The sequence below is a fragment of the Hemitrygon akajei genome, chromosome 9, assembly GCF_048418815.1.
Source record: "Hemitrygon akajei chromosome 9, sHemAka1.3, whole genome shotgun sequence".
NCBI lineage: Eukaryota > Metazoa > Chordata > Chondrichthyes > Myliobatiformes > Dasyatidae > Hemitrygon > Hemitrygon akajei.
This window is the reverse complement of record NC_133132.1, coordinates 40,136,320-40,155,604: the sequence shown is the minus strand read 5'-3', so window position 1 is coordinate 40,155,604 and position 19,285 is coordinate 40,136,320. Positions and strand designations below refer to the sequence as shown.

The 19,285-nt window shown below is 59.0% G+C and overlaps 2 protein-coding genes across 4 annotated transcripts in view; one reads left to right on the top strand and one right to left on the bottom strand.

Moving 5' to 3' along the window:
• LOC140733027 (MAM domain-containing glycosylphosphatidylinositol anchor protein 1-like) overlaps positions 1-9,626 on the top strand; it is a 57,428-nt gene extending 47,802 nt beyond the window's left edge. For all 3 annotated transcript variants that reach the window (XR_012100207.1, XM_073055799.1, XM_073055800.1), the window contains one exon: positions 8,737-9,626. Coding sequence is in view for 2 of the 3 variants with exons in the window: in XM_073055799.1 (XP_072911900.1) it covers positions 8,737-8,843 (107 nt within the window). In the remaining variant the exon portion in view is untranslated. The remainder of the gene's footprint in view (positions 1-8,736) is intronic.
• A 3,799-nt stretch (positions 9,627-13,425) lies between these two features.
• cmtr1 (cap methyltransferase 1) overlaps positions 13,426-19,285 on the bottom strand; it is a 33,802-nt gene continuing 27,942 nt past the window's right edge. Inside the window, exons 20-23 of the mRNA XM_073055798.1 lie at positions 18,119-18,166; positions 17,452-17,564; positions 16,978-17,086; positions 13,426-16,448 (exon numbers count right to left, since the gene is read on the bottom strand). Coding sequence (XP_072911899.1) covers positions 16,313-16,448; positions 16,978-17,086; positions 17,452-17,564; positions 18,119-18,166 — 406 coding nt within the window. The 3' untranslated portion in view covers positions 13,426-16,312. The remainder of the gene's footprint in view (positions 16,449-16,977; positions 17,087-17,451; positions 17,565-18,118; positions 18,167-19,285) is intronic.

Sequence of the window (19,285 nt, the reverse complement as noted above, 5' to 3'; positions counted from 1 at the left end):
GGGGTTGGTGAGGGGGGAGTGTGGGCGTGGGGAGTTGGCGAGGGGGAGTGCGGGCATGGGGGTTGGTGAGGAGGGGGGAGTGTGGGCATGGGGGTTGGTGAGGAGGGGGGAGTGCGGGCATGGGGGTTGGTGAGGAGGGGGGGTGTGGGCGTGGGGGGATTGGTGAGGAGGGGGAGTGTGGGCATGGGGGGTTGGTGAGGAGGGGGAGTGTGGGCATGGGGAGTTGGTGAGGAGGGGGAGTGTGGGCATGGGGGGTTGGTGAGGAGGGGGAGTGCGGGCATGGGGGGTTGGTGAGGGAGTGTGGGCGTGGGGGGTTGGTGAGGGGGGAGTGTGGGCGTGGGGGGTTGGTGAGGAGGGGGAGTGTGGGCATGGGGGGTTGGTGAGGAGGGGGAGTGCGGGCATGGGGGGTTGGTGAGGAGGGGGAGTGTGGGCGTGGGGGGTTGGTGAGGGGGGAGTGTGGGCGTGGGGAGTTGGCGAGGGGGAGTGCGGGCATGGGGGGGTTTGGTGAGGGGGGAGTGTGGGTGGGGCTGGTTGGTGAGGAGGGGGAGTGCAGGTGAGGGGGGAGTGTGGGTGGTGGGGTTGGTGAGGAGGGGGAGTGCAGGTGTGGGGGGCTGGTTGGTGAGGAGGGGGAGTGCAGGTGTGGGGGGGCTGGTTGGTGAGGGGGAAGTATGGATGTAAGGGGGTTTGGTGAGGAGGGGGAGTGCGGGTGTGGGGATATTGGTGAGGGGGGATTGCGGACGTGAGAGGGTTTGGTGAGGAGGGGGAGTACGGGCATGGGGGTTGGTGGGGGGGAGTGTGGACGTGGGGGGATTGGTGAGGAGGGGGAGTGTGGGCATGGGGGGATTGGTGGGGGGGGAGTGCGGGCATGGGGGGTTGGTGAGGAGGGGGGAGTGCGGGCGTGGGGGGTTGGTGAGGAGGGGGGAGTGCGGGCGTGGGGGGGTTGGTGAGGAGGGGGGAGTGCGGGCGTGGGGGGATTGGTGAGGAGGGGGAGTGCGGGCATGGGGGTTGGTGAGGGGGAGTGCGGGCATGGGGGTTGGTGAGGGGGAGTGCGGGCATGGGGGGATTGGTGAGGAGGGGGAGTGTGGGCGTGGGGGGATTGGTGAGCAGGGGGTGTGGGTGTGGGAGGTTGGGGAGGAGGGGGAAGAGTGGACGTGGGAGGGTTTGGTGAGCAGGGGGTGTGGGTGTGGGAGGTTGGTGAGGAGGCGGAGTGCGGGCGTGGGGGGTTGGTGAGGAGGGGGAGTGTGGGCGTGGGGGGTTGGTGAGGAGGGGGAGTGTGGGCGTGGGGGGTTGGTGAGGAGGCGGAGTGTGGGCATGGGGGGGGTTGGTGAGGGGGGAGTGCGGGCATGGGGGGGTTAGTGAGGGGTGAGTGTGGGCGTGGGGAGTTGGCGAGGGGGAGTGCGAGCATGGGGGGGTTTGGTGAGAGGGGGAGTGTGGGTGGGGGAGTGCAGGTGAGGGGGGAGTGTGGGTGGTGGGGTTGGTGAGGAGGGGAAGTGCAGGTGTGGGGGGGGCTGGTTGGTGAGGGGGGAGTATGGATGTAAGGGGGTTTGGTGAGGAGGGGGAGTGCGGCTGTGGGGTTATTGGTGAGGGGGGATTGCGGACGTGAGGGGGTTTGGTGAGGAGGGGGGAGTACGGGCATGGGGGGTTGGTGAGGAGGGGGGAGTGCGGGCATGGGGGGTTGGTGAGGAGGGGGGAGTGTGGGCGTGGGGGGATTGGTGAGGAGTGTGGGCATGGGGGGATTGGTGAGGAGTGTGGGCATGGGGGGATTAATGGGGGGAGTGTGGGCATGGGGGGATTAGTGGGGGGAGTGCGGGCATGGGGGTGTTGGTGAGGAGGGGGGAGTGTGGGCATGGGGGGTTGGTGAGGAGGGGGGAGTGCGGGCATGGGGGGTTGGTGAGGAGGGGGGAGTGTGGGCGTGGGGGGATTGGTGAGGGGGAGTGTGGGCATGGGGGGTTGGTGAGGAGGGGGGAGTGTGGGCGTGGGGGGTTGGTGAGGAGGGGGAGTGTGGGCATGGGGGGTTGGTGAGGAGGGGGAGTGTGGGCATGGGGGTTGGTGAGGAGGGGGAGTGCGGGCATTGGGGAGTTAGTGAGGGGGGGAGTGTGGGCGTGGGGAGTTGGCGAGGGGGAGTGCGGGCATGGGGGGGTTTGGTGAGGGGGGGAGTGTGGGTGGGGCTGGTTGGTGAGGAGGGGGAGTGCAGGTGAGGGGGGAGTGTGGGTGGTGGGGTTGGTGAGGAGGGGGAGTGCAGGTGTGGGGGGCTGGTTGGTGAGGAGGGGGAGTGCAGGTGTGGGGGGCTGGTCGGTGAGGAGGGGGAGTGCAGGTGTGGGGGGGCTGGTTGGTGAGGGGGGAGTATGGATGTGAGAGGGTTTCGTGAGGAGGGGGAGTACGGGAATGGGGGTTGGTGTGGGGGGAGTGTGGACGTGGGGGGATTGGTGAGGAGGGGGAGTGTGGACGTGGGGGGATTGGTGAGGAGGGGGAGTGTGGATGTGGGGGGGATTGGTGAGGAGGGGGAGTGCGGGCGTGGGGGGGATTGGTGAGGAGGGGGGGAGTGCGGGCGTGGGGGGGTTGGTGAGGAGGGGGGAGTGTGGGCGTGGGGGGATTGGTGAGGAGGGGGAGTGCGGGCATGGGGGTTGGTGAGGGGGAATGTGGACGTGGGGGGATTGGTGAGGAGGGGGAGTGTGGGCGTGGGGGGGTTGGTGAGGAAGGGGGGAGTGCGGGCATGGGGGGGTTGGTGAGGGGGGGAGTGTGGGCGTGGGGGTTTGGTGAGAAGGGGGGAGTGTGGGCATGGGGGGTTGGTGAGGAGGGGAGTGCGGGCATGGGGGGTTGGTGAGGAGGGGGAGTGCGGGCATGGGGGGTTGGTGAGGGAGTGTGGGCGTGGGGGGTTGGTGAGGGGGGGAGTGTGGGCGTGGGGGGTTGGTGAGGAGGGGGAGTGTGGGCATGGGGGGTTGGTGAGGAGGGGGAGTGTGGGCAGTGTGGGCATGGGGGTTGGTGGGAGGGGGAGTGTGGGCATGGGGGTTGGTGAGGAGGGGGGAGTGCGGGCATGGGGGTTGGTGAGGGGGGAGTGTGGGCGTGGGGAGTTGGCGAGGGGGAGTGCGGGCATGGGGGGGTTTGGTGAGGGGGGAGTGTGGGTGGGGCTGGTTGGTGAGGAGGGGGAGTGCAGGTGAGGGGGGAGTGTGGGTGGTGGGGTTGGTGAGGAGGGGGAGTGCAGGTGTGGGGGGCTGGTTGGTGAGGAGGGGGAGTGCAGGTGTGGGGGGGCTGGTTGGTGAGGGGAAGTATGGATGTAAGGGGGTTTTGGTGAGGAGGGGGAGTGCGGATGTGGGGATATTGGTGAGGGGGGATTGCGGACGTGAGAGGGTTTGGTGAGGAGGGGGGAGTACGGGCATGGGGGTTGGTGGGGGGGAGTGTGGACGTGGGGGGATTGGTGAGGGAGGGGAGTGTGGGCATGGGGGGGATTGGTGGGGGGGGAGGAGTGCGGGCATGGGGGGTTGGTGAGGAGGGGGGAGTGCGGGCGTGGGGGGTTGGTGAGGAGGGGGGAGTGCGGGCGTGGGGGGGTTGGTGAGGAGGGGGGAGTGCGGGCGTGGGTGGATTGGTGAGGAGGGGGAGTGCGGGCATGGGGGTTGGTGAGGGGGAGTGCGGGCATGGGGGTTGGTGAGGGGGGAGTGCGGGCATGGGGGGATTGGTGAGGAGGGGGAGTGTGGGCGTGGGGGGATTGGTGAGCAGGGGGTGTGGGTGTGGGAGGTTGGCGAGGAGGGGGAAGAGTGGACGTGGGAGGGTTTGGTGAGCAGGGGGTGTGGGTGTGGGAGGTTGGTGAGGGAGGCGGGAAGTGCGGGCGTGGGGGGTTGGTGAGGAGGGGGGAGTGGCGTGGGGTGGGGGGTTGGTGAGGAGGCGGAGTGTGGGCATGGGGGGGGTTGGTGAGGGGGGGTGAGTGCGGGCATGGGGGGGTTAGTGAGTGAGGGGTGAGTGTGGGCGTGGGGAGTTGGCGAGGGGGGAGTGCGGGCATGGGGGGTTTGGTGAGAGGGGGAGTGTGGGTGGGAGAGTGCAGGTGAGGGGGGAGTGTGGGTGGTGGGGTTGGTGAGGAGGGGAAGTGCAGGTGTGGGGGGGCTGGTTGGTGAGGGGGGGGGAGTATGGATGTAAGGGGGTTTGGTGAGGAGGGGGGAGTGCGGCTGTGGGGTTATTGGTGAGGGGGGATTGCGGACGTGAGGGGGTTTTGGTGAGGAGGGGGAGTACGGGCATGGGGGTTGTGAGGAGGGGGGAGTGCGGGCATGGGGGGTTGGTGAGGAGGGGGGGAGTGTGGGCGTGGGGGGATTGGTGAGGAGTGTGGGCATGGGGGGATTGGTGAGGAGTGTGGGCATGGGGGGATTAATGGGGGGGAGTGTGGGCATGGGGGGGATTAGTGGGGGGGAGTGCGGGCATGGGGGTGTTGTGAGGAGGGGGGAGTGTGGGCATGGGGGTTGGTGAGGGAGGGGGGAGTGCGGGCATGGGGGGTTGGTGAGGAGGGGGGAGTGTGGGCGTGGGGGGTTGTGAGGAGGGGGGGAGTGCGGGCATGGGGGGGTTGGTGAGGAGGGGGGAGTGTGGGCGTGGGGGGATTGGTGAGGGGGAGTGTGGGCATGGGGGGTTGGTGAGGAGGGGGGAGTGTGGGCGTGGGGGGTTGGTGAGGAGGGGGGAGTGTGGGCATGGGGGGTTGGTGAGGAGGGGGGAGTGTGGGCATGGGGGTTGGTGAGGAGGGGGAGTGCGGGCATTGGGGAGTTAGTGAGGGGGGAGTGTGGGCGTGGGGAGTTGGCGAGGGGGAGTGCGGGCATGGGGGGGTTTGGTGAGGGGGGAGTGTGGGTGGGGCTGGTTGGTGAGGAGGGGGAGTGCAGGTGAGGGGGGAGTGTGGGGTGGTGGGGTTGGTGAGGAGGGGGAGTGCAGGTGTGGGGGGCTGGTTGGTGAGGAGGGGGAGTGGGCAGTTGTGGGGGGGCTGGTCGGTGAGGAGGGGGAGTGCAGGTGTGGGGGGGCTGGTTGGTGAGGGGGGAGTATGGATGTGAGAGGGTTTCGTGAGGAGGGGGAGTACGGGAATGGGGGTTGGTGTGGGGGGGAGTGTGGACGTGGGGGGATTGGTGAGGAGGGGGAGTGTGGACGTGGGGGGATTGGTGAGGAGGGGGGAGTGTGGATGTGGGGGGGGATTGGTGAGGAGGGGGAGTGCGGGCGTGGGGGGGATTGGTGAGGAGGGGGGGTGGAGGCGGGCGTGGGGGGGTTGGTGTGAGGAGGGGGGAGTGTGGGCGTGGGGGGATTGGTGAGGAGGGGGGAGTGCGGGCATGGGGGTTGGTGAGGGGGAATGTGGACGTGGGGGGATTGGTGAGGAGGGAGGGAGTGTGGGCGTGGGGGGGTTGGTGAGGAAGGGGGAGTGCGGGCATGGGGGGGTTGGTGAGGGGGGTGAGTGTGGGCGTGGGGGTTTGGTGAGAAGGGGGGAGTGTGGGGCATGGGGGGTTGGTGAGGAGGGGAGTGCGGGCATGGGGGGTTGGTGAGGAGGGGGAGTGCGGGCATGGGGGGGTTGGTGAGGGAGTGTGGGCGTGGGGGTTGGTGAGGGGGGGAGTGTGGGCTGGGGGGTTGGTGAGGAGGGGGAGTGTGGGCATGGGGGGTTGGTGAGGAGGGGGAGTGTGGGCATGGGGGTTGGTGAGGAGGGGGAGTGTGGGCATGGGGGTTGGTGAGGGAGGGGAGTGTGGCGTGGGGGGTTGGTGAGGAGGGGGAGTGTGGGCATGGGGGGTTGGTGAGGAGGGGGAGGTGCGGGCATGGGGTTTGGTGAGGGAGTGTGGGCGTGGGGGGTTGGTGAGGGGGGGAGTGTGGGCGTGGGGAGTTGGCGAGGGGGAGTGCGGGCATGGGGGGGTTTGGTGAGGGGGGGAGTGTGGGTGGGGCTGGTTGGTGAGGAGGGGGAGTGCAGGTGAGGGGGGGGAGTGTGGGTGGTGGGGTTGGTGAGGAGGGGGAGTGCAGGTGTGGGGGGCTGGTTGGTGAGGAGGGGGAGTGCAGGTGTGGGGGGGCTGGTTGGTGAGGGGGAAGTATGGATGTAAGGGGGGTTTGGTGAGGAGGGGGAGTGCGGATGTGGGGATATTGGTGAGGGGGGATTGCGGACGTGAGAGGGTTGGTGAGGAGGGGAGTACGGGCATGGGGGTTGGTGGGGGGGAGTGTGTGACGTGGGGGGATTGGTGAGGAGGGGGAGTGTGGGCATGGGGGGATTGGTGGGGGGGAGTGCGGGCATGGGGGTTGGTGAGGAGGGGGGAGTGCGGGCGTGGGGGGTTGGTGAGGAGGGGGGGAGTGCGGGCGTGGGGGGGTTGGTGAGGAGGGGGGAGTGCGGGCGTGGGGGGATTGGTGAGGGGAGTGCGGGCATGGGGGTTGGTGAGGGGGAGTGCGGGCATGGGGGGATTGGTGAGGAGGGGGGAGTGTGGGCGTGGGGGGATTGGTGAGCAGGGGGTGTGGGTGTGGGAGGTTGGCGAGGAGGGGGAAGAGTGGACGTGGGAGGGTTTGGTGAGCAGGGGGGTGTGGGTGTGGGAGGTTGGTGAGGAGGCGAGTGCGGGCGTGGGGGGTTGGTGAGGAGGGGGAGTGTGGGCTGTGGGGGTTGGTGAGGAGGCGGAGTGTGGGGCATGGGGGGGGTTGGTGAGGGGGGAGTGCGGGCATGGGGGGGTTAGTGAGGGGTGAGTGTGGGCGTGGGGAGTTGGCGAGGGGGAGTGCGGGCATGGGGGGGTTTGGTGAGAGGGGGAGTGTGGGTGGGGAGAGTGCAGGTGAGGGGGGGGAGTGTGGGTGGTGGGGTTGGTGAGGAGGGGAAGTGCAGGTGTGGGGGGGCTGGTTGGTGAGGGGGGAGTATGGATGTAAGGGGGTTTGGTGAGGAGGGGGAGTGCGGCTGTGGGGTTATTGGTGAGGGGGGATTGCGGACGTGAGGGGGTTTGGTGAGGAGGGGGAGGTACGGGCATGGGGGGGGTTGGTGAGGAGGGGGGAGTGCGGCATGGGGGGTTGGTGAGGAGGGGGGAGTGTGGGCGTGGGGGGATTGGTGAGGAGTGTGGGCATGGGGGGGATTGGTGAGGAGTGTGGGCATGGGGGGATTAATGGGGGGGAGTGTGGGCATGGGGGGATTAGTGGGGGGAGTGCGGGCATGGGGGTGTTGGTGAGGAGGGGGGGAGTGTGGGCATGGGGGGTTGGTGAGGAGGGGGGGAGTGCGGGCATGGGGGGTTGGTGAGGAGGGGGGAGTGTGGGCGTGGGGGATTGGTGAGGGGGAGTGTGGGCATGGGGGGTTGGTGAGGAGGGGGGGAGGTGTGGGCGTGGGGGGTTGGTGAGGAGGGGGGAGTGTGGGCATGGGGGGTTGGTGAGGAGGGGGAGTGTGGGCATGGGGGTTGGTGAGGAGGGGGAGTGCGGGCATTGGGGAGTTAGTGAGGGGGGAGTGTGGGCGTGGGGAGTTGGCGAGGGGGAGTGCGGGCATGGGGGGGTTTGGTGAGGGGGGAGTGTGGGGTGGGGCTGGTTGGTGAGGAGGGGGAGTGCAGGTGAGGGGGGAGTGTGGGTGGTGGGTTGGTGAGGAGGGGGAGTGCAGGTGTGGGGGGCTGGTTGGTGAGGAGGGGAGTGCAGGTGTGGGGGGCTGGTCGGTGAGGAGGGGGAGTGCAGGTGTGGGGGGGGGCTGGTTGGTGAGGGGGGAGTATGGATGTGAGAGGGTTTCGTGAGGAGGGGGAGTACGGGAATGGGGGTTGGTGTGGGGGGAGTGTGGACGTGGGGGGATTGGTGAGGAGGGGGGAGTGTGGACGTGGGGGGATTGGTGAGGAGGGGGAGTGTGGATGTGGGGGGGATTGGTGAGGAGGGGGGAGTGCGGGCGTGGGGGGGGGATTGGGGCGTGGGGGGATTGGTGAGGAGGGGGAGTGCGGGCATGGGGGTTGGTGAGGGGGAATGTGGACGTGGGGGGATTGGTGAGGAGGGGGAGTGTGGGCGTAGGGGGGTTGGTGAGGAAGGGGGAGTGCGGGCATGGGGGGGTTGGTGAGGGGGGGAGTGTGGGCGTGGGGGTTTGGTGAGAAGGGGGGAGTGTGGGCATGGGGGGTTGGTGAGGAGGGGGAGAGTGCGGGCATGGGGGGTTGGTGAGGGGGGAGTGTGGGCGTGGGGGTTTGGTGAGAAGGGGGGAGTGTGGGCATGGGGGGTTGGTGAGGAGGGGGAGTGTGGGCATGGGGGGTTGGTGAGGAGAGGGAGTGCGGGCATGGGGGGGTTGGTGAGGGGGGATTGGTGAGGAGGGGGGGAGTGTGGGCATGGGGGGTTGGTGAGGGGGGATTGGTGAGGAGGGGGGAGTGCAGGCATGGGGGGGTTGGTGAGGAGGGGCAGTGTGGACATGGGGGAGTTGGTGAGGGGGGATTGGTGAGGAGGGGGAGTGCGGGCATGGGGGGGTTGGTGAGGAGGGGGAGTGTGGGCATGGGGGGAATTGGTGGGGGGGGAGTGCGGGCATGGGGGTTGGTGAGGAGGGGGGAGTGAGGGCGTGGGGGGGTTGGTGAGGAGGGGGGAGTGTGGGCATGGGGGGGTTGGTGAGGAGGGGGGAGTGCGGGCATGGGGGGGTTGGTGAGGAGGGGGGAGTGCGGGCATGGGGGGGTTTGGTGAGGAGGGGGGAGTGTGGGCATGGGGGGGTTGGTGAGGAGGGGGGAGTGTGGGCATGGGGGAGTTGGTGGGGGGTGATTGCAGGCGGGTGACATAAAGGAAGGTGGGAGGGAGGCCAGATTGGTCACTTACCCTGAAGTTCCTCTGTTGCAGATGTGATTCCCCGGGACCAAGACCGGAACGGGGCGACTGTGGCAGGAGCTGGCTGGGGCTGCGGTCTGGTCGTGGCCTCTCTGAGCTGCCTCTCGCTGCTCAGGTGATGAGGGAGGTCCAGGGCAGGTGCCAGCACCTCTCCTCCCTGCCCCCCCAGGCCTCCACACTCAACCTCCCACCAACACCAGCCCCTCATCATCTGCCCAGCCTGTGCCACCCATTCCACTGACCGGCCCCCACCCCACTTGCTCAATTGAACCCCCACCCCCAGCCTACAGACACAGACACAGACACACACACACTGACACACATGCAGACACGTGCACACATGCAGACTTGCGCACACACACACACACATACGTACGCACACAGACACACACACACACACACAGATAGATACATACACACCCTGATCAGTCCCATTTAACCCACCCACACACTCCCTTCCCACCCCCACCCACCCATCCCCTGACCTCCACTCACACTTCTACCAAAGACTGTGCCGGCCCTGCTGGGTCCCACTCTCCGGGACAGGCCGACTGACGGTCAAACTCCCCGTTCCCCAGTCCAGCATCCACCTCTCCCCTCCCCCCCCCCCACCCCCTCGCACTGGCGAGACTAAAGCACAACACAAGAATCTGATGGCTGTAACTGTGGTGCCACGTTCCCCTGGTCGAATGCAGCACTACTCACCCTCTTCCCCCTATTCCCCTCCCCTCCTACCAGCCCTCCACTGGCCAGGGACTTGCCCCTCCCACCTCTCTCCCTTCCCCACCCCTGCTTCCCATGGAGACGTGATTGTAAACTGACCAAAAGCACAATGTAAAACTCTCGCTGTAACTTATCTCAGATTATTCAAAGTTTTAATAAAACATTATTATTCCAAAGAATCCTCTGACTCAGCCTCTCCTTCCTGTGACCCATCTGCCACAGAAATGGCCAGTGACTGCTGGACCCTCTCTTTGACACACTGGACCATTCCCTCCCTCCTCTGGACACTCTCCCTGCCCCCCAGACACATTCTGGGGTTTTTACTTAAAGCCAACATTTATCTTTTTTGTTCTTAAAATCATTTGTTTTTGTTGCAAAATATGAACCCAAAATTAAACTGTTGCACCCCCCCCCCCCCAGTGTCTGGGTTCCTCAGGTCACTGTGGCCTTCAGTTGCCCCACAACCCTTCCAGAGAGCCCGTGGACATGGCCTGCACTCGCTCCAGGTGCAGACAGACCCTAGGGGAGGGGCAGTAGTCGGCTCAGGTAGGACCCTCAGTCCCAGGAGGAGTTCTGAACTCCGAACCCCTCCCCACCTGCCCAGAGCTCAGGAGTGGAGGAAGTCTTCACAAACAATGGCTGCAGCCTCTCCGTCCCTATAGAACATGGGCCTGCTCCAGGCTCTGCAAGGGACAATCCAACTTAACAACCTGTGTCTTGCCACTGCTCCGTGCAAGTCCCCATCCCAGGGTAAACGGGGAGGCTCCACGTGCAGAGATAGTCACTGCCAAGGGGTGGGGGGGGGGGGGGTAGAACAGACTGTCTTGTGACGGCCAGACAGCAGGGGCGAGAGACAGAAAACCCCGGGCAGAATGACACAGAGGAGTTTAACGTTGCAGCACTCCTCATACGTTTACCCTTTTATTCTCAGATTCATTCTTGTGAACCTCTTCTGCACGCTATCCAATGCCGGCACATCCTTTCTTGGATATGATTCTGTGAATGACAGGATTAATGTCTGAAGAGCGTTTGATGGCTCCGGGCCTGTATTCACTGGTTCAGAAGAATGGGGTGGGGGGGGGGGGGGGGGGAGAGATTTATTGAAACCTATTCAAACATTAAAAGTCCTAGATAGAATGGATGTGGAGAGGATGTTTCCTCTTGTGGGGGAGTCCAGTACCAGAGGGCACAGCCTCAGACTAGATTCGTGTCTATTTAGAACAGCAATGAGGAGCCATTTCTTCAGCCAGTGAGTGGTGAATCTATGGAATTCATTGCCACAGACAGCTGTGCAAGCCAAGTCATTGGAATATATTTAAAGCAGAGATCAATAGTTGTTGATTAGTCAGTGTCAAAGTCAAATAGGGTTGAGAGGGGTAATTAATCAGCCACGGTGAAATGGCGGAGCAGACTCGATGGGCAGAATGGCCTAATTCTGCTCCAAAGTCTTGTGTATTGGTGAGCTGGGTCCAAACTGGCCTGGAGACAGGAGGCGGGAGTGGGGTGGACAGGCCTCTCTCTGATAGGAAGTCTATAACAATTGGTGTTGTTATGCCCGCAGCCCCTCCTTTGTGAGAATCGCAAGATCACTATTGGGTTGGGTCAGGGGGCCCAGGAAATGAGAAGGAGACGTGCGGACTGTCTCGTTCCCCGGCGATGTAAAGCTAGGGGAAATGGCCATTGTCTCTTGGAGACAAATTTGTGGATTGAGATCCTATGCTACGTGAGAGCCCTCGGGCAAAGTGGGCTGGGTGAAGGGGAGAGATTGCATCATCCCCCCAACCTGATTGACATCTACAACCCTGCGAGTCAGGATAAAAGAGGGACTGAAGGAACAGCCCCTCAGACGCACCGGAAGAAACACTATCGCTCCCGTGATAGCGGGAAGACATTCGAAGGAGGCCACGTGCGTTCAGTTCTGTTGCCTAGGACTGGTGGCTAGTAACACGGAAAACGGCTTTTAGCTGACAACGGGGAACTCGACCCCCAACGAATTTTGAAGGATTGACATCATAAAAGGAACGGGCAAGTTTTAACCCGCCTTTCTCTCCAACCCACCCAAAGAGCTGCAGCTTGAATAACAGTGACTTTTATATTTCTATCGGACAATACATTACCCCAGACAACAATAGAGCTATTTCTTATTATTACTATACCCGCGCCTTTAGATGTAGTATTGACGAAGTATATTATCTGTCTGTTTTGCATTAATCTTATTTTTGTGCCCCTTTATCAATAAATACTTTTAAAAATAGTACCATCAGACTTCAACGGACCTCTCTATCTTTGCTGGTAAGTGACCCAGTTACGGGGTACGTAACAGTGTTCGCAGGGATCGGTGCTGACACCTGATTGGGAGGTTTCTGGATGACACAAGAATTGGAGACTCAGAGACAGTGAATATGTTTGTCAAACAACACAGAGGAAGACAGATCAGCTAAAAATTTGATCAGAGTGGTGACAGATGGAATTTAATCTCAACAAGTGTAAGGTAATACGCTTTGGGAGATCAAATTCCAGGATATACAGGTAAACCCTTCCCTTCTTACCTAACCATCATCTCCTCCTAGTGCCCCACCTCCTTCCCTTTCTCCTATGGTTAACTCTCTTCTGCTATCAGATTCCTCCTTCTTCAGCCCTTTTATCTTTTCCAACTACCTCCCAGCTTCTTACTTCATTCCCCACTCCTGCCCACCCGGCTTCACATTTCACCTTCTTGCTTGTCCTCCTTCCCTTCCCGCCCCTTCTTATTCTGGCTTCTTCACCCTTCCTTTCAAGTCCTGTTGAAGGGCCTTGGACTAAAACGTCAAAGGTTTATTCATTTCCATGGATGCTGCCTGATTTGCTTAATTCCTCCAGCATTTTGTGTGTTATTCAGGATATACAGGTATGTGGCAGGGGTCCTGACAGTGATGCTATACAGGGAGAACTTATGGTGAAAGATGGTAGGTAGTTACACAGGTGGGTGGTAAAAAGGCATTTGGAAAGCTTACCATCACTGCCTGCGTACTGAGTATGAGAAGGCATCATGGTGCAGCTGTATAAAACATTGGTTAGACCGTACTTGGAGTGATCAGATGGTCATTGGTTAGATGTGGTAAAGCTTTGGTTAGATTGTACCTGGACTGTTACGTACAGTTCTGGCCACACTACAAGGACATGGTAGCAACAGAGAGTGTGTAGAAGAGATTCAACCATAATGCTGTCTGGAATGGAGAGAGTGAGTATGAAGGAGGGATTGGATTGTCTGGGTTTATTAAAGATGTTGCCTGGAATGGGGGCATTGTGGTTTGGCCAGGCTGGGTGTACCTCACTGCAATGTTGGAGGCTGAGGGGTGAAATTTCTAGAGGACACAATTGACCCCACCATCAAGGACACCTTCACCAAGCAGATCTCAAGAAGGCGGCATCCATCATTAAAGACCCTCACCACCCAGGTCATGTCATCTTGTTGCTACTGTGAGGGAAGAGATACAGGAACCTTAAGAGCCACACTCAATGATTCAAGAGGAGTTTCTTCCCCTCCACCATCAGATTTCTGAACAGTCCATGAACACGAATTCCTTGTTCCTGTTTGCGCAGCAATTTGTAATTTATGGTCATTTTACATCTTTGCACTGTACTGCTGTCATAAAACAACTTTCATGACAGAACAAGTGATAATAAACATCGTTCTGATTCTGGTTTATAAGATTATAGGATGAACAGAAGGACAGACCCTACTTGTGTTGCCATTTTCAGGGAGCCATAGACTTGCTCCCAAAATCCATCTGTACATCAACGCTTCTAAAGACCCTGCCAGCCACTGTATACATCATCTTGCACTCAACACCTCAGACTTCTCCATGTGCTATATCTGCACCAGATCTGGCACATGATAAAGTAGACCAAAACTAGCATGGTTTCCTTCAGGGGAAATCCTGCTTGACAAATTTGTCGGAATTCTTTGAGGAAATAACAGGCAGGGTAGACAAAGGAGTCGGTTATGTAATTTATTTGGATCTTCAGAAGGTGCTGCACATGAAAAGAGCCCATGGTATTACGGGAAAGATATTAGATTGGCTGACTGGGAGGAGGCAAAGAGTGGGAACTTGTAGGTTGGGTCAGTGGCGAAGAAGGCAAATGCAATGTTAGCCTTCAATTTGAGGACCAGAATATGAGAGCAAGGGTGTAATACTGAAGCTTAATAAGGCATTGGTTAGGCCTCAGAGAGTACTGTGAGCAGTTTTGTGCCCCTTTATCTAAGATGGAGAGGGTCCAGAAGAGGTTCATGAGAATGATTTTAGTAATGAAAGGATTAACATATGAGGAGCGTTTGATGGCTCTAAGTTGTATTGTCTGGAGTTCAGTAGAATGAGGAGAGATCTAATTGAAAGCTATTGAATACTGAAAGGCTTAGATAGCACGGATGTGGAGAGAATATTTCCTGTGGTGGAGTCTAGGATCAGAGGGCACAGCCTCAGAATAGAGGGTGTCCATTTAGAACAGATGAGGAGGAATTTCTTTAGCCAGAAGGTGGTAAATCTGTGGAACTCATTGCCACAGATGGCTGTGGAGGCCAAGTGATTGCATGTTCAAGCGGAGGCTGATAGGTTCTTGGTTAGACAGGGTGTCAAAGGTTATGGGAAGAAGGCAGGAGATTGGGATTGGGAGGCTTAATAAGTCAGCCATGATGGAGCAGAATAGCCCAATTCTGCTACTTTGTCTTATGGTCTATATCCAAATTCAACTCCAGTGATACCTACTTATTAATTTATCATTCTTTCTTGTTGTACACACAGCATTTGATGTTTTTTTGCACATTGGTCATTTGTCCATCCTGTTCATATTTTCAAATTTAGCAATCCAGTGTGGAATAGGCCCTACCAGACCTTTGAGCTGTGCCACTGGCAACTCCCAATATCACTCCTAACTTAGTCTCGGGACAATTTACAATGACCGATTAACCTGCTGTGGGAGGAAAGAGGAGCACCCGGAACCCACTCATTCCACGGGAAGGACTTGCAGAGGACGTCAGGACTGAACTCTGAATTCTGACACCCTGAGATAGTGTTATATATCCACTATGCCTCCATGGTGCTATGTGGCGGTCCCGTCACTGATCGTATTATGGTTCTTGTATTTACTGTGATTGCCCTCAGAAAAAATTAAATCTCAAGGTTGTGCATTGTGACAGATGTGTACTTTGATAATAAATTTAATTTGGATTTCGATCTGCCGCTTCGCTGCCCATATCTGCAACTGATCTGCATCCTTTGACAACCTCTCTCATTATCCACAACTTTATCAATTTTTGCATCATCCGCATCAAAACACCTACATTTTCATCCAAATGTTTTCTACGTATCAAAACAACAGAGTTCCAGCACTAATCTTATGGAACATCACTGGATACAGAACCGCAACCCCCCGCCCCATCCCTGTCAGTGCATCTTACATCTTCTGGACGAGTCTACCACAAAGGGCCTTGTCAAATGCCTTACTAAGTAGACTACATTCATTATCCCACCCTCATCAATCACCTTTGTCACCACCTCAGAAACTCAACCAAGCTTGTAAGACGTGACTGTACCTGCACAAAGCCACGTTGACTGCCCCTGATAAACCTCTGCTTTTCCAGAGGCAAGTAAATCCTGTCCCTACAAATCTTTGCCAGGAAATTCCCTATCTGTGATGAAAGGCTCATTGGCTTCTAGTTCCATGGCTTGTCATGTTCCTCTAAGAATACTGGCTATACTCTACTCCTCTGTGACCTTGCCTGTGGCTACAGAAGATACAAAGATCTTTGTCAGGGCACATCATTCAGAGTTCGTGTCTAGAGCACAGAGTCCCACGCCGGGAGGTTCCAAGCTAATGTGAGAGGGATGAGCTTGTCACCAGTGGGTGGTGGGTACAATCACGATGTTAAAAAGGCACTTGGACAGGAAAGGTGCCGAGGGATATGGGCCTAATGTAAGCTAACAGGGCAAGGTTGGGCTGTTCAGCTTGCATGGAGCAGGCAGGCTCTGAGCTGAAGCAAACACACATATGTCCCCACCCCCGCAACTCCTCCGTCACCTAATCCCACACAGGCTCCTGGAACAAACCCCCAGATGGCCCGGGAGCCAACAGGGGTCAGTGCCCTGGGGGTCAGGGATCAAGAGGTCAGAGGCAGCACTTTCGAGTTCATAAAGGTGAAGATTTGAGAAACTTAAATTTATTCTCTTCATACAAAATTCAACAATGTACACTCAGTGGGGCAGAGGGTGGGTACACGTGGGTGGGGTTGGGGATGGGGATCTGGGGACAGGTTTCAGGGATCGGGGTCAGTCGAGCTCTGGGAGCCCAGCCTGATAAAAGCTTCACAAAGTGGATCCCAGGGTCCGGACCCTGCGACTCAGATCTCAGAATGAGGCAGGCGCCACTCTAATTGGGGTCTAGTCTCGAACAGATGGAGATCCAGTCCAGGTCCTGTCCCGATGCTGATTAAGTTTAGGGCAGATGCCAGTCCGAACAGATGCATACCCGGATTCAGTCCAGGGCAGGCCAGATACAGTTCCAGACATTAATCCGCTGTGGAACTGGGTAATGTGGGTCCAGTATGGTTCTGGGTTGGGGTAGATGTCAGTCTGGTCCAGGTCAGATCGGATGGTAATCCACTCCAGGTTGGGGTAGACGCGGGTCAGGTGCAGGTCAAGATCCATTCTGGTTTGGACCAGACGCCAGTTTGATTAATTCCGGATCAGAATGCAGTCCAGCAGGCGACGGTCCAGTTTAGGTCAGGATCTGGTCTGCTCAAGGTTCAGATAGACCCTGGTCTAGTCCAGGTCAGCAGCCAATCCGGGTCAGGATGCAGTCCAGGTTGGAGCATATGACAGCTTTCCCCCTAAATGGGGTGGTGCTCCTGAATGAAGGAGAGGACGTCATCCTTGGAGAGTTTGCTGGGGTCCTGCTGTGTCTGACAGTCATGGACCCGTACACCCTCAGCCCATGTCCAGAATAGCCGCTGTTGGTGGCACACACTGGGGGGAGAGAGGATGTGGGCAACAGAGGAGGAGGGGAAAGAGGGAAGGGGGGAAGAGGGGGGCGAGGATGGGGAGAGGTGGAGGGGAGAGGTGGAGGGGAGAGGTGGAGGGGAGAGGTGGAGGGAGAGGGAGGAGGGGTAGGCAGACAGGAGGGGAGAGGAAGGGGATGGGGAGAGATTGGGGGAGGGGAGTGGGGGAGAGGAAGGGGATGGGGAGTAGAGGAGGGGGAGGGGAGAGATGGGGGGGGGAGAGATGGGGTGCGGGCAGAGGGGCCGGGGGAGGCACCCGGGATGGGAGGTACCGGAGGGGGGTGGGAGGGGTAGAGGGAGAAAAAAATCATCAGTTCCCTTGGACTCTTCGCTGATGACCTCCCAACCCCCCCACAATCCTCACCTCCCTCCTGCACCCAATTTCTGGGGCCAGCCTGGAACAGGATGGGAGCAACAATGGGGCAGGAGACAGCCAATCATGATCATGAGGGGATATAGATGGAGGGAGCATGGATACAGTTGCCATAGATACTTACGTGAAGGGGGCGACTGAGTCAGGGGGCATTTGGTAGCTGGCCTCCTGCGTCCGAGTGTTGTAGAAATACTTTCGGCCTGTATTCCGGCTGTATGCCATCGTCCAGGGGTCTGTGGGTGACCGAGCTTTCAGTGAAACCTGCCGACTGACTACAGCAGACCCCTCCCACCACCCCACGCCAGTCATCGACCCCTCCCACCGCACCACACCGGCCACCGACCCCTCTCACTGCCCCACGCCCGTTGCCGACCCCTCCCACTGCCCACGCCCGACACCGACCCCTCTCACTGCCCCACGCCGGTCAACGACCCCTCCCACAGCCCCACGCTGGTCATCAACCTCTCCCACAGCATCACCGCGATCACGGACTGCTGCGGACACCTCCCACTGTGGTCACCCTCCCACCCCAGTGGACTCCTAGCCACTGACCATTCACCGCGCCAGCCCTGCCGTCTGTGCACAGCCTCCCCCTCACCATTGACAGTCTTCACCACGTGCAGGCCGGTGGGCAGGAAGTGTCGATCGTCACGGCCAGTGTACGAGAGTCGGGGTACACCGCCTGACCCTTTCGTCACCTTCATCTCCAGCCTGGGAAGAGGGTCAGGGCTCGGAGTCTGAGAGAACCACAACTCACAAACATACAAACCCACCCCGATATTGCCCCCCAGTCACACAGATAATCCACCCACACAAAACCCCACCCCGATATTCCCTTCCCGTCACATACAATCCCACCCCGATATTGCCCCACCATCACAGACGATTCCACCCACACAACCCCACCCTGACATTCCCCTCCCATCACACACACAAACCACCTGACATTCCCCTCCTGCCACACAATCCCACACAACATTCCTCTCTTGTCTCACACACAATCCCACCCACTCACAGCCCCACCTCCAACTCCCATCCATACACCCCCTGGACAGCCAACAACCCACACATTACACACACACCCAGCTACACCCACTCCCCCTCTCGAACACTACATGCTGACCCTCACCGAGCAACAGGATCCCACAGCCACAATGGGGGGGGATGGGCCCACACACGCGCTGACCCACACCACGGGACCTCCCCCCCCAAACACACACACACACACACACAGACCCCCATTGAGGATCACCATCAGTGTCTACCTGACAAATATTCTCTCCACGTCCTCCAGCCTGTACACCTCCTTCACGCTGTAACACACAGTGTATTTGTGGGTCCAGTGGAAAGACTCTGCCCTGACCGTACATTAGCAACCCACCCTCCCTTGCTTTCGCTCACCCCTCGTCACCACACCCTCCCATGTTCACTCATTCCTGCCCCACTCCCTCCCGCTGCACTCTCCCGTGTTCACCCACCCCTCTCGCAACGAGTCAGATACCTGACGCCTCCCTGACGCTGCCCCAGTGCCTGACACGTTTTCGAGGAAGTGACCGAGGGGTAGGTGAGGGCAGGGCAGTGGACACTGTCTACAGAGACTACAGCGAAGTATCTGACATGGTCCTGTGGGCAGGCTAGACAAAGATTCAGAGGCAGAGTGCTTACATTACACTGAATGTCCTAGTATATTTTACACTGTAATGAGTAAATGTCCCAGTACAGTGCCTAGAAAAAGCATTTACCTCCCCCCCCCCATGGAAGTTTTCGTGTTTTATTGTTTTTACAGCATTGAATCACAGTGGAGTTAATTTGGCTTTTTTGACATTGATCAACAAAAAAAAAATCTTTCAAGTCAAAGTGAAAACAAATTTCTAAAATTGGGCTAAGTTTGTTACAATTAAACACAAAATAATTCATTGCATAATTACTCATCCCCTTCAATTCAGATTTTAGTAGATGCACCTTTGGCAGCAATTACAGCCTTGAGTCTGTGTGGATAGGTGCAGCCACCACCATGCTTCACGGTAGGGATGTTGTGTTTGACGATGCATGGTGTTTGGCTTATGCGAAACATGATGTTTAGTCTGATGGCCAAAAAGCTCAATTTTGGTTTCATCGGACCATAGAACCTTCTTCCAGCTGACTTCAGTCTCCCACATGCCTTCTGACAAACGCAGCCGATATTTCACGTGATTTTTCCCCAACAGAGGCTTTCTCTTTGCCACCATCCCATAAAGCTGCAACTGGTGAAGCACCCGGGCAACAGTTGTTGTATGTACAGTCTCTCCCATCTCAGCCACTGAAGCTTGTGACTCCTCCAGAGTTGTCATAGGTCTCTTGGTGGCCTCCCTCGCTAGTCCCCTCCTTGTACGGTCACTCAGTTTCTGAGAACGGTCTACTCTAGGCAGATTTACAGCTGTGTCATATTCTCT